Source organism: Heterodontus francisci, chromosome 27 (genome assembly GCF_036365525.1).
Source record: "Heterodontus francisci isolate sHetFra1 chromosome 27, sHetFra1.hap1, whole genome shotgun sequence".
Taxonomy (NCBI): Eukaryota; Metazoa; Chordata; class Chondrichthyes; order Heterodontiformes; family Heterodontidae; genus Heterodontus; species Heterodontus francisci.
Genome location: NC_090397.1, coordinates 57,501,587 through 57,516,221, shown reverse-complemented (window position 1 = coordinate 57,516,221; position 14,635 = coordinate 57,501,587). Strand labels below are relative to the sequence as shown.

At 43.8% G+C, this 14,635-nt stretch overlaps 1 protein-coding gene across 1 annotated transcript in view; it reads right to left on the bottom strand.

The window, feature by feature from the left end:
* Positions 1 to 2,813: 2,813 nt before the first annotated feature.
* The window catches only part of LOC137385032 (carboxypeptidase A1-like), a 29,296-nt gene continuing 17,474 nt past the window's right edge, over positions 2,814 to 14,635 (bottom strand). The window contains exons 9-11 of the mRNA XM_068059778.1: positions 11,887 to 12,086; positions 7,201 to 7,285; positions 2,814 to 3,037 (exon numbers count right to left, since the gene is read on the bottom strand). Of these exons, the coding sequence (XP_067915879.1) occupies positions 2,850 to 3,037; positions 7,201 to 7,285; positions 11,887 to 12,086 (473 nt within the window). The 3' untranslated portion in view covers positions 2,814 to 2,849. The remainder of the gene's footprint in view (positions 3,038 to 7,200; positions 7,286 to 11,886; positions 12,087 to 14,635) is intronic.

Sequence of the window (14,635 nt, the reverse complement as noted above, 5' to 3'; positions counted from 1 at the left end):
ATGATTGGCCTCTAACAAGCGTAACCATCTTCCTTTGTGCTAGGTATGATACCAACCAGTGGAGAGTTTTCCCCCTGATTCCCATTGACTCTTGTTTTGCTAGGGCTCCTTAATGCCATACCTGGTCAAATGCTGCCTTGATGTCGAGGGTAGTCACTCTCACCTCGCCTCTTGAGTTCAGCTCTTTTGTCCATGTTTTGATCAAGGCTGTAATGAGGTCAGAAGCTGAGTGGGCCTGATGGAACCCAAACTGAGCGTCAGTGAGCAGGTTATGGCTGAGCAAGTGCCGCTTGATAGCAATGTCAGTGACCCATTCCATCACTTTGCTGATTCAGTGTTGACTGATAGGGTGGTAATTGGCCGGTTTGGATTTGTCCTGCTTTTTGTGTACAGGACATACATGTGCCTGTCCATTTTTACCAGGCTAGCGGTACAGCTAGTTCTGGAGCACAGGTCATCGGTACTATTGCCGGAATGTTGTCAGGGCCCAAAACCTTTGCCATATCCAACTGTTTTAGATATCCTGTGGAGTTAACCGGATAGGCTTAAGTTTGGCATCTGTGATGCTGGGGACCTCAGAAGGAGGCCGTGATGCATCATCCACTCAGCACTGCTGCCTGAAGATGGCTGCAAATGCTTCAGCCTTGTCTTTTGTACTGATGTTGAGGGTGGGGATATTTGTGGAGCCTCCTCCTCCTGTTAGTTGTTTAATTGTCCATCACCATTCACGACTGGATATGGCAGGACTGCGTAGATCTTAGATCTGATCCGTTGGTTGTGTGATCGCTTAGCCCTGTCTATCTCCTGCTGCTTCTGCTGTTTGGCATGCATCCTGTGTTGTAGCTTCACTAGGCTGACACCTTATTTTTAGGTATGCCTGGTGCTACTCCTGGCATGCCCTCCTGTATTCTTCTTTGAACCAGGGTTGGTCCCCTGGCTTAAGGGTAATGATAGAGTGGGAGATATGCTGGGCCATGAGGTTACAGATTGTAATAAAAGCAAAATGCTGCAGATGCTGGAAAGCTGAAATAAAAACAAAAAATTGTTGGAAATGCTCAGGTCTGGCAGCATTTTTGGAGAGAGAAGCAAGAGTTAATAATTCAGGTCAGTGACCTTTCATCAGTTTTGTGGTTGAATACAATTCTGCTGCTGATGGCCCATAGCGCCTCATGGGTGCCCAGTTTTGAGTTGCTGGATCTGTTTGAAAACTATCCCATTTAGCACCATGGTAGTGCCACACAACGCGATGGTTGGTATCCTCAATGTGAAGACAGGACTATTTCCACAAGGACTGTGTGGTGGTCACTCCTACCATCACTGTCATGAGTAGATGCATCTGCGAGAGGCAGATTGGTGAGGACAAGGCCAAATAGATTTTTCCCTCTTGTTGGTTCCCGGTCTAGCAACAATGTCATTTAGGATACGGCCAGCTCAGCCAGTAGTGGTGCTACTGAGCCACTCATGGTGATGGACATTGAAGTCCCCCACCCAGAGTACATTCTGTGTCCTTGCTACCATTAATGCTTCTTGCAAGTGCCATTCAACATGAAAAAGCACTGATTCATCTGCTGGGAGAGTGGGGGGGGTTTGCAGTAGGTGGTAATCAGCAGGAGGTTTCCTTGCCCATGTTTTATCTGATGCCATGAGACTTTGTGGGGTCCAGAGTCGATGTTGAGGTTTCCCCAGGGCAACTCCCTCCTGACTGTATACCACTGTGCCGCCACATTTGCTGGGTCTGCCCTGCCAGTGGGCCAGAATATACCCAGGGAGGCTATTGGTGGTGTCAGGGATGTTGGCTGTAAGGTATGATGCTGACAGTATGACTGTCAGGCTGTTGCATGACTAGTCTGTGGGACAGCTCTCCCAGTTTTGGCACAAGCCCCCAATTAGTAAGGAGGACTTTTACAGGGGCGGCAAGGCTGGGTTTGCTGTTGTGGTTTCCAGTGCTTTGGTTGATGCCAGGTGGTCTGTCAGGTTTCATTCCTTTTTTTTTTCAGACTTTGTAGTGGTTAGATTCAACTTAAGTGGTTTGCTCGGCCTTTCAGAGGGCATTTGAGTCAACTACATTGCTGTGGGTCTAGAGTCACATGTAGGCCAGACCAGGTAAGGACAGCAGATTTCCTTTCCTGAAGGACATTTGTGAACCAGATGCATTAGCATGGGTCTCTGGATTACTAGCATTACTTTGAATCACTACAGCTTCATGATGAATGAATAGCCTGTCATGTGGAACTGTGCCATATGGCATCTGGAAATCTAAATACAATGCATTGTAAGGCTTTCCACAAGCAAAGTTGGGGCATCGTTTCCTCAAAGAAGTCAAGGAGGTATGACATTTCTATTTCCTACACCAGACATTTTCTGCATGACAGTACCAGTCCCAAATTAGGGGAGTTTTGTTTTGAGTACTCATGCGTGTCAGAAGTTGAATTGAGACCCTGCAAAGCCATTTCACATGATGCGCCTAGGTCAGAGAGAGGACCATTCCAAGAAGTCTATACTACATACAAACTAAGATTACAGAGGCAAGAGGCAGCAAAAATAGCCAGTGCACCACTGAATCCCCCAAGTATAGCTTCATTATATAAAGGAAATATGCACAAGATATCCATGCAGCTGATGACCTAATTTTGAAGGAATAAAATGCCTCTGAAATTAGAAATCTTGGTTTGATGGTAGAGAATAAAGTATCACTCAATGTATTTCGGGACTAGATACTGTGTGGTAGTCATAGTATAAACACAAATTACATTTTGAACCTTTTTATTCAAGAGAAGCTACTTTTAATAAAACTCAATTCTGATGAATGACCCCTTTAGACCAGAATTGCAGCATGCTTTGAATTTATTTTAATAGGGATGCTGTCTGGCATGGTCAAAAATGTCCATCATAGCCAGGTAGGTTTCCTCGGCTGTTGGAATAATCTGATCGGCTGGTAGAATGAAGCCATGGAAACCAGTGTCACGCAGTTCAAAGCAGAAAGAATACTTGATACCATAGTCATAAGCCCAGTCAATGGATGAACCACTGTTCTGATCTAAAGGGGAAACAAATAAATATAGCCATTTAATAAATATTATAATTGTGCCATGCTGAGATTTGGGTTTGTACCTTTAATACTCCATGCTGGATTGCCAATTGCACATACATTTTAGTGTGGGAAAAGTACCAAGTACATGCCCAGTGCTTCCCCAAAGGTAAGTTGGGTGGGTGGAATTCAGAGGGAGTGTGAGGCCCAGGTTGGTCTTGTGAACTTCATTTTTCTTTTTTTAAAAAGCGGCTTTAAAAAAGTATTGGATGCAGGTGACTACCCCATCCTCTTGGCTGAGTTCTGATGAAAGGTTATCGACCTGAAATATTAACTTTGTTTCCCTACCACAGATGCTGCCTAACCTGCTGAGTATTTTCCCCCATTTTCTGTTTTTTATTTCTGATTTCCAGCAGCCACAGTATTTTGCTTTTGTAAATTGATGGCTGTGTTAAGTTTACTGATGCTCTGTTTCTATTCTTCAGTATCAGAAACTGCTTGCAGTTCATTCAGACCTGGGCAGTCAGGAGTTTTCTCTCCCCAGGTAGGATTGATCACTGCCAATTACCTTCCATTGCTCCCTTTGGTGGATTTGTAAAACATTCCAATTTCTTGGGGTGAAGGACTATTGCCTCTTTGCTTAGACTGATGATAACACATTTCAGTGATAGCACAACCTTGTCTGAGAGAAGGCTGTCCACCTCCCTTTGGGTTATGGAAGACTGATGATCCTGCAGGACTTGTATGAAGTGATTGAGGAGGAAAGAAATAGAGGATTTTGATGGCCTCAAAGAAAAACCACATATAAACTATCACTTGATGACTGTCTTTAATTCAAATTTCAGATGACACTTATATCTGCCTGGAATTATAGAGAATCACAAAGTATTGCTAAATGTTGATTATTTTTTTAAGTATTTAAAACAAAATGATAATGGATTATGTGACATTTATAAAAGAAGGGAAATGGCTTAATAGGTGATACATCACTACTCAAGTCTGCTGCTTATTTTTAAACCTTAATAAAGATGTATTGGAAAATTACCTCTTAAACTTCAGGCAATTATAAGAAACTTTTAGGGTCCCTGAGATAACATTAAAAAATAAAGGTTCAGACACGACCCTGAAGGATAACTTGTATTTTTATACAGGAATCACTTTGTATTTTTATAGAGCAGTTGACTGAGGCTTACAAAAGAAATTAGGGATAGTATTAGATCCAAAGAGGAGGCATATAAAATGGCCAGAAAAAGCAGCAAGTCTGAGGATTGGGAGCAGTTTATTTTCCCCTACTTAATTAACCTCTTTGTCCTCCTTGCTGAATTCTGGAGTATGTGAGTAAACTTGTGGGGAACATAAAAACTGACTGTAAAAGCTTCTATAAATATGTGAAGAGAAAGAGATTGATGAAGACAAATATAGATCCCTTCCAGTCAGAAATGGGGGAAATTATAATGGGGAATAAAGAAATGGCAGAACAATTAAATGCATACTTTGGTTCTGTCTTCACAAAGGAGGACACAAATAACCTCCCAGAAATGTTAGGGAACCAAGGGTCTAATGAGAGGGAGGAACTGAAGGAAATCAGTATTTTTTTTTTTAAGTACTAGGGAAATTAATGGGGTTAAAGGCTGACAAATCTTCAGGGTCTGATAATCTACATCCCAGAGTACTAAAGGAAGTGGCCCTGGAAAGAGTGGATGCATTAGTGGCCATCTTCCAAAATTCTATAGACTCTGGAGCAGTTCCTACAGATTGGAGGGTGGCAAATGTAACCCCACTATTTAAAAAGGAGGGAGAGAAAAATGAGGGAGTTACAAACCAGTCAGCCTTATATCAGTAGTGGGGAAAATGCTAGAGTCTATTATAAAGGATGTGATAGCAGAACACCTGGAAAGCATAAACGGGATTGGACAAAGTCAGCATAGGTTTACGAAAGGGAAATCACGCTTAATAAATCTACTGGAGTTTTTTGAGGATGTAACTAATAGAATAGATAAGGGGGAATCAGTGGATGTGGTGTATTTGGATTTTCAGAAGGCTTTTGATAAGGTCCCACATAAGATGTTAGTGTGCAAAATTAAAGCACATGGGATTGGGGGTAATATACTGGCATGGATTGAGAATTGGTTGACAGACAGGAAACAGAGAGTAGGATTAAATGGGTCTTTTTCCGGGTGGCTGACAGTGATTAGTGGGATACCGCAGGGATCAGTGCTTGGGCCCCAGCTATTCACAATATATATTAATGACTTCCAAGTTTGCAGACAACACAAAGCTGGGGGGGGCAGGGGGGGTGGGGAATGTGAGCTGTGAGAAGGATGCAAAGAGGCTCCAATGTGATTTGGACAAGTTGGGTGAGTGGGCAAATGTATGGCAGATTCAGTATAACGTGGATAACTGTGAGGTTATCCACTTTGGTTGTAAAAACAGAAAGGCAGATTATTATCTGAATAGTGATAGATTGGGAAAGGGGGAGGTGCAACGAGACCTGGGTGTCCTTGTACACCAGTCACTGAAGGCAAGCATTCAGGTGCAGCAAGCAGTTAGGAAAGTGAATGGTATGTTGGCCTTCTTTGCAACAGGATTGGTGTACAGGAGCAAGGATGTCTTACTACAATTATACAGGGCCTTGGTGAGACCTCATCTGGAGTACTGTGTGCAGTTTTGGTCTCCTTATCTGAGGAAGGATGTTCTTGCCATGGAGGTAGTGCAAAGAAGATTTACTAGGCTGACTCCTGGGATGGCAGGATTGACGTATGAGGAGAGATTGGGTCGACTAGGCCTATATTCACTAGAGTTTAGAAGAATGAGAGGGGCTCTCATAGAAACCTAGAAAATTCTAACAGGACTAGACAGGCTAGATGCAGGGAGGATGGTCCCGATGGCTGGGGAGTCCAGAACCAGGGGTCACAGTCTCAGGATATGGGGTATGCCATTTAGAACCAAGATGAGGAGAAATTTCTTCACTCAGAGGCTGGTGAACCTGTGGAATTCTCTATTGCAGAAGGCAGTGCAGGCCAAGTCATTAAATATATTCAAGAAGGAGTTAGATATATTTCTTAATGCCAAAGTGATCAAGGGATATGGGGAGAAAACAGGAACAGGATACTGGATTAGACAATCACTCATGATCTTTTTTGAATGGTGGAGCAGGCCTGCAGGGCCAAATGGCCTACTCCTGCTCTTTTTTTTCTATGTTCCTATGTTACATGCAAAATAACATTTGGAGCAGTGATAGATAGTGAATAGACACCAAATAAGGGAAGAGTATTAGGAAGGGGCATAAGTATGGCTGAAGAGGAGCATCCAGTATTTTTCAACTAACTGCTGTTTGGTAACCTAAAGATTAACTTGGCCCTGTTGCCTCTATGACCAGGTTGACCTTTGGGTAAACTTTGTGAGATGCTGTCAGGGCCTCACCCTTTTCAATTCATTGATGTCCCTTTAAAGTGTGGCAACCAGAATTATACATGAACGGATTACTGCTTGTGTTTCCTCGCCCACCCCCCACCACCCGCCCCCTCCCCCCCACCCCCCCGCATAAGCAACTAGTGATTTTATTAAACGTAGGAAGTGATAGACAAAAAGGACCAAGGTCCACCTAGTTTGTCTTTACCATCCTGGTAGTTGCATGATATAACAATAATGGAGTTTCTGACTAATCACAGCAATCAATTGATTAGTCTACAATAGACCTAGACCTGATGTGAGGGAAAACCCCAATGATTGAGAGCTTGGGAACCATAGGTCCAAAGTCACCTTACTCCCAAGCATGCTGTACTAACCACACGTCTTGTTTCAAATTACTCATAATGTATCCAATAAATGTTATTTATAACAGGAATCCTGCCCACTGAGCCATATGGGAAGCCATTTGGGACCAATAGATGATTTTTTTTATTTTAAAAGTTATTCCAATATAATATGCAGGAGCAGAAAAGACCACTGGTCAAACTAGCTGATACCAGTGTCTAAGGAATAGCATCACATCATATCTCTCAAACACATTTATCCAACTTTTCACCAGGTACTTACCCAACCCTTCAGTAGCGTAGCAACATACAGGACCAGAAACCAGCATTTATAAGAATTCGAGTGCAAGGTTTATAATGGGTTCAAAATCTTTTTGAATGTATTTGCATTGTTCTTTAGTGCAAGTATATACTTACAGATTGTGGTGGAGCTGGGTCCAAATCTGTACACTGTTCCATGCACTGATGCCAAAGAAGTGGTGGATTTCCTGCTGAGCTCAAGCTGCAGGAAAGGGGCACTTTTATTATTTAAACCAGGTAAATATATAAGAACACTAATTTTTAAGAGCAGGCAAAGACAATTAGGCCGAACAAATATGTTTCTTTTGTGGAGACCAAGCCCACTTATCCACCTTCTCACCATACCCATTAATTCCATTCTCACTTTGGGTGAAAGGGGCTCCACCTAACTAACTCCTAATTTATGTCCCCTGATGTTTGATGCCTTCACCATTGTTTATATGGATGAAAACTTCAATGATATTTTCTTTGCAAAAGAGATTTCAAAATTATAAGCCAAACCTTCTCAACCTTTCCCCAAAACCCATAGTCTGACACCCTCTCCGATAACTTATGATATCTGAAACCTATTTGCCTCCGTATCCTTTCAATGTCAATAATATTCCTACGCTTAGATTTTTTTTAATATTCATTCCTGGGATGTGGGTGTTGGTGGCTAGGCCACCATTTATTGCCCATCCCTAATTGCCCTTGAGAAGGTGGTGGTGAGCTGCCTTCTTGAACCGCTGTAGTCCATGTGAGGTAGGTATTGTTAGGAAGGGAATTCCAGGATTTTGAAACAGCGACAGTGAAGGAACGGCAATATAGTTCCAAGTCAGGATGGTGTGTGGCTTGCAGGGGAACTTGTAGGTGGTGGTGTTCCCATGCATTTGCTGCCTTTGTCCTTCTAGTTGGTAGAGGTCGTGGGTTTGGAAGGTGCTGTCTAAGGAGTCTTGGTGCATTGCTGCAGTGCATCTTGTAGATGGTACACACTGTTGCCTCTGTGTGTTGGTGGTGGAGAGAGTGAATGTTGAAGGTGGTGGATGGGGTACCAATCAAGCGGGCTGCTTTGTCCTGGATGGTGTCAAGCTTCTTGAGTGTTGTTGGAGCTGCACCCATCCAGGTAAGTGAAGAGTATTCCATCACACTCCTGACTTGTGCCTTATAGATGGTGGACAGGCTTTGGGGAGTCAGGAGATGAGTTACTCGCCGCAGGTTTCCCAGCCTCTGAACTACTCTTGTAGCCATGGTATATATGTGGCTACTCCAGTTCAGTTTCTGGTTAACGGTAGCCCCTAAGATGTTGATAGTGGGGGATTCAGCGATGGTAATGCCATTGAATGACAAGGGGAGATGGTTAGATTCTCTCTTCTTGGAGATGGTCATTGCCTGACACTTGTGTGGCGCGAATGTTACTTGCCACTTATCAGCGCAAGCCTAGATATTGTCCGGGTCTTGCTGCATTTCTACATGGACTGCTTCAGTACCTGAGGAGTCACGAATGGTGCTGAACATTGTGCAATCATCAGTGAACATCCCCACTTCTGACCTAATGATTGAAAGAAGGTCATTGATGAAACAGTTGAAGATGGTTGGGCCTATGACACTACGCTGAGGAACTCCTGCAGTGATGTCCTGCAGCTTAGAAGATTGACCTACAACAACCACAAACATCTTCCTTTGTGCTAGGTATGACTCCAGCCAGCAGAGGGTTTTCCCCCTGATTCCCATTGACTCCAGTTTTGCTAGGGCTCCTTGATGCCATACTCGGTCAAATGCTGCCTTGATGTCAAGGGCAGTTACTGTCACCTCACCTCTTGAGTTCAGCTCTTTTGTCCATGTTTGAACCAAGGCTCTAATGAGGTCAGGAGCTGAGTGGCCCTGGCAGAACCCAAACTGAGCATCACTGAGCAGGTTATTGATAAGCAAGTGCTGCTTGATGGCACTGTTGATGACACCTTCCATCACTTTACTGATGATTGAGAGTAGACTGATGGGGTAGTAATTGGCCGGGTTGGACTTGATCTGCTTTTTGTGTACAGGACATACCTGGGCAATTTTCCACATTGCCGGGTAGATGCCAGTGTTGTAGTTGTATGGGAACAGCTTGGCTAGGGGCACGGCAAGTTCTGGAGCACAGGTCTTCAGTACTGTTGCCGGAATATTGTCAGGGCTCATAGCCTTTGCAGTATCCAGTACCTTCAGTCGTTTCTTGATATCACATGGAGTGAATCAAATTGGCTGAAGTCTGGCATCTGTGATGCTGGGGACTTCAGGAGGAGGCCGAGATGGATCATCAACCCGGCACTTCTGGCTGAAGATTGTTGCAAATGCTTCTGCCTTATCTTTCGCACTAATGTGCTGGGCTCCCCCATCATTGAGGATGGGGATATTTGTGGAGACACCACCTCCAGTTCGTTGTTTAATTGTCCACCACCATTCACGACTAGATGTGGCAGGATTACAGAGCTTAGATCTGATCTGTTGGTTATGGGATCGCTTAGCTCTGTCTATTGCATGCTGCTTACGCAGTTTGGCACGCAAGTAGTCCTGGGTTGTAGCTTCACCAGGTTGACACCCCATTTTGAGGTATGCCTGGTGCTGCTCCTGGCATGCCCTCTGGCACTCTTCATTGAACCAGGGTTGGTCTCCTGGCTTGATGGTAATGGTAGAGTGGGGGATATGCCGGGCCATGAGGTTACAGATTGTGGTTGTGTACAGTTCTGCTGCTGCTGATGGCCTACAGCGCCTCATGGATGCTTAGTTTTGCATTGCTAGATCTGTCCTTAATCTATCCCATGGTGATAGTGCCGCACAACATGATGGAGGGTATCCTCAATGTGAGGACAGGACTTTGTCTCCACAAGGACTGTGCGGTGGTCACTCCTACCAATACTGTCATGGACAGATGCATCTGCAGCAGGCAGATTGGTGAGGACGAGGCCAAGTATGTTTTTCCCTCTGTTGGTTCCCCCACCACCTGCCGCAGACCCAGTCTAGCAGCTATGTCCTTTAGGACTCAGCCAGCTCGGTTAGTTGTGGTGCTACCGAGCCACTCTTTGTGATGGACATTGAAGTCCCCCACCTTGAGTACATTGAGCACTCTTGCCACCCTCAGTGCTTCCTCCAAGGCGTGTTCAACTTGGAGGAGTATCGACTCATCAGCTGAGGGAGGGCGGTAGGTGGTAATCAGCAGGAGGTTTCCTTGCCCATGTTTGACCTGATGCCATGAGACTTCATGGGGTCCAGAGTCAATGTTGATGATTCCCAGGGCAACTCACTCCCGACTGTAGACCACTGTGCCGCCACCTCTGCTGGGTCTGTCCTGCCGGTGGGACAGGACATACCTGGGGATAGTGATGGCAGTGTCTGGGACATTGTCTGCAAGGTATGATTCCGTGAGTATGACTATGTCAGGCTGTTGCTTGACTAGTCTGTGGGACAGACTAGTCAAGCAACAGCCTGACATAGTCATACTCCTAACTTTGGCACAAGCCCCCAGATGTTTGAAGGAGGACTTTGCAGGGTCCACAGGGTTGGGTTTGCCGTTGTCATTTCCAGTGCCTAGGTTGATGCCGGGTGGTCTGTCCGGTTTCATTCCTTTTTATTGACTTCGTAGCGGTTAGGTACAACTGAGTGGCTTGCTCGGCCATTTCAGAGGGCATTTAAGAGTCAACCACATTGCTGTGGGTCTGGAGTCACATGTAGGCCAGACCAGGTAAGGACAGCAGATTTCCTTCCCTAAAGGACATTAGTGAACCAGATGGGTTTTTACAACAATCGACAATGGTTTCATGGCCATCATTCAACTAGCTTTTTAATTTCAGATTTTTTATTAATTGAATTTAAATTTCACCTTCTGCTGTGGTGGGATTCGAACCCATGTCCCGAGAGTAATACCCTGTGTCTCTGATTTACTTATCCAGGTGATCAGGAGAACAATCTCCCCGGTTTCTATGCATTAATGGCATTGTAAAATTAACTGCAAGCTATCCTTTGATCACTATTTTTAACAAAATTGTGATTATAAATGTAACTACTGCAACCACTAAATCTCTTTCCTTATCAAAACACAATTACATTATTCTACTTAACACATATTCCTCCTTTAGTTTCTTTTCTCTCACTTATCCACACTGAACTGTATTTGCCACCTGTTGGTCCCATGCCTTAAAAGGCCTAGATGTTTTTTGAATCTGATTATATTGCTCCTTATTATTTGTCCTTATTTTGATACCACCTGCAACCTTGGAGAATTTGCTAGCAATAATTCCTCTCCAAACCATCACTATAAGAAATGGCAGATGACTACCCGTGCTTCCTTCTTTTACGCCAATTTTCTATCCAGCACTATAGTTTACTTCATAATCTCTGCTTCTGTATCTTCACCATTAATTTATAATGTGCAACTTTGTCAATAGCTTTCTGAATACCCACTTTTGGAAATATCAATGGTATGCCCCTCTCCACTATCAGTAATGTGTTCAAAAATAAAATCATCAGGTATGTTAAACATCACCTCCATATTTTAAATTCATGTTACTGTCCTTTAACAATTAACAGGTGTTTGTCCAAAGGAAATTAGTAGGTCTGCATTTACTTTAATGGGACCCTTTCAATTGCCTTATGGGAACTGGGGGAACTCTACCATCTTGCCTTTAGCTAGAAAGTGAGAAAGGAACCGAATGTCAACATCCCACAGCCAGGCCCAGAGGCACATGGAGCAGCAAGTTGATGGAGGACCACGGCTAAATGAACAGTCGGTCACAAATGGCTCCTGAGCCCTGTTGCAACTGATGCTGCTGTAGAAAAGTCCTGACTTACCAGCTCCTCGTAGTCTTTTGGCTTAGTTGTAGTGTAACCATAAGGAAACATTAAAAGCTGGGAATAGCTGTGAGCATCAATGAAGACTTTGAAATTTCCGTGATTTTTGACAAAGTCAACAATGGCTTTGACTTCCTTCTCAGAATTAACATAAGGTCCACAGTACGTTGATGAACAAGAATTTCCGCTGGCACCAGGTCCTGTTAATTAAAAGCAACAAATAAGATTTGCTAACTGACTGCATAATGTGCTTTTATTTAAAGGGAATGAATGTATGTTGTGTAGTGTAAAAATTAAGATTGGCCTCATCACCTTATTTATTTAGAGATACAGCACTGAAACAGGCCCTTTGGCCCACTGAGTCTGTGCTGACCATCAACCACCCATTTATACTAATCCTACATTAACCCCATATTCCTACCACATCCCCACCATTCTCCTACCACCTACTTACACTAGGGGCAATTTACAATGGCCAATTTACCTATCAACCTGCAAGTCTTTGGCTGTGGGAGGAAACTGGAACACCCGGCGAAAACCTATGCAGTCACAGGGAGAACTTGCAAACTCTGCACAGGCAGTATCCAGAATTGAACCTGGGTCACTGGAGCTATGAGGCTGTAGTGCTAACCACTTGCACCACATGAGAGGTATAGACAGGGTGGATAGCAAGAAGCTTTTTCCCAGAGTGGGGGATTCAATTACTAGGGGACACGAGTTCAAAGTGAAAGGGGAAAAGTTTAGGGGGGATATGTGTGGAAAGTTCTTTACGCAGAGGGTGGTGGGTGCCTGGAACGCGTTGCCAGCGGAGGTGGTAGATGCGGGCATGATAGCGTCTTTTAAGATGTATCTAGACAGATACATGAATGGGCAGGAAGTAAAGAGACACAGACCCTTAGAAAATAGGTGACATGTTTAGATAGAGGATCTGGATCGGCGCAGGCTTGGAGGGCCGAAGGGCCTGTTCCTGTGCTGTAATTTTCTTTGTTCTTTGTTCACCCTAGTCATACGCATTCTACAATTCCAACTTTAAAAAGAAAATGAAATACTTAGACAAAAAACCAAGATCAATCATGTTCATTGTCACCAAGACTAAAAATAACAATAGAGAAGAAATAATAAGGGCAATGTTCCTTGCTTTGTATGTAGGTGTGCTTGATTGCATGGTGCAGTGAATATTGGGAAATCAGGCAGGTGCGAAACATGCCTGAAAATAAACCTGCCTGAATTTCATCCATTCATTTAAATGGAGCAAGCTTGGGCAGGTTCCTTTATAGGGGTATGTGTTCTGACCTGCCTGCTTTTCAATACTTCCTGCATTCAGGTAGTCCAGTGCACCAGGAGTCAGATCCAGAAAATCCTTCTTCCGGAGTATCGTGTTCAGTTCTGGGCACTGAGCCTCAGGAAGGATATATTGTCTTCGGAGAGGGTGCAGTGCAAATTCACCAGAATGGTACTGGGTTTAAAGGGTTAAATTATGAGGACAGATTTGGTAAACCTGGCTTGTATTCCCTTGAGTTTCGATGGTTGAGGGGTAAATCAAAGTCTTTAATATGATGAAGGGATTTGGTAAGTTCGATGGAGGGAAATTATTTTCTCTGGTGGGTGAGTCCAGAGCAAAGGGGCGTAACCTTAAAATTAGAGCTAGACCTTTCAGGAGTGAAATCAGGAAATACTTTTTCACACAAACAGTAGTGGAGATCTGGAATTCTTTCCCCAAAAGGGCTGTGGTTGCTGGGTAAGTTTTTCTTTTTAATTACTTTTCTGTGAAATCCTTGTGAGCCACGAGGAGCAAGACTTCTCCACCAGACCATACAAAGAGTCCTTTGGGGTTCCCAGCCCTGGCCTTGCTCTCCCTCCCAGTACCGGCATCAGCTACCAAAGCCCCTGCCCAGCGCGCACTCTACACCTGGGGCCATTTCCTTGCATCATTAGCAGAGAGTCTCCCAACACAATTTTTGCTCCCGTCTCCCTGACTCTCACTGGTTTTGGGATTAGAGACTGTCCTGGATCATTTAAATAAGGATGGGTAATGACCTGGTGCCAAACATCTGCAAATAATGCTTTATAATTCATGGCTCAGAGTTATGCTGGGTTCATGTATTGATGATAAGCCAATCAGCTTTGCTCTCAATTCATTCTCATTCATTAGATGGTGTAGTGGTAATGTCACTGAGCTAATGATCTAGAGGTCCATGGCAAAGCCCTGTGGGCACAGGTTCAAATCCCACCATGGCAGTTGGTGGAATTTAAATTCAATTATAAATGTAATTAATTTTTTTTAAATCTGCAATTGAAAGCTAGTCTCAACATGAAGCCACCACCAATAGTAAAAACTCAACCGGTTCACTAATGTCCTTTAGTGAAAGAAATCTGTCGCCCTTACCTGGTCTGGCCTACATGTGACTCCAGACCCACGGCAATGTGGTTGACGCTTAACTGCTCTCAGAAATGGCCTAGCAAGCCATTCAGTTGTCAAGGAATTAGGGATGGGCAACAAATGCTGACCTTGCCAGTGACACCCACATTCCATGAAAGAATAAAAATGAAATTCAAAATCATAGTTCGTTGTTCATCTAAACTCCTCAATTATCTTCGTCTGTAAATCCCCGGTATTCTTTCTTGAACTCTGATTAGACTACAGAATGTAGCACACTCCCAGATATTGATTAATTTACATATAATCCAACCAATCCCCTTGATTAGATATTGGAAATAATGATTTCAGCCTGTAACTCATCTTGCTGAG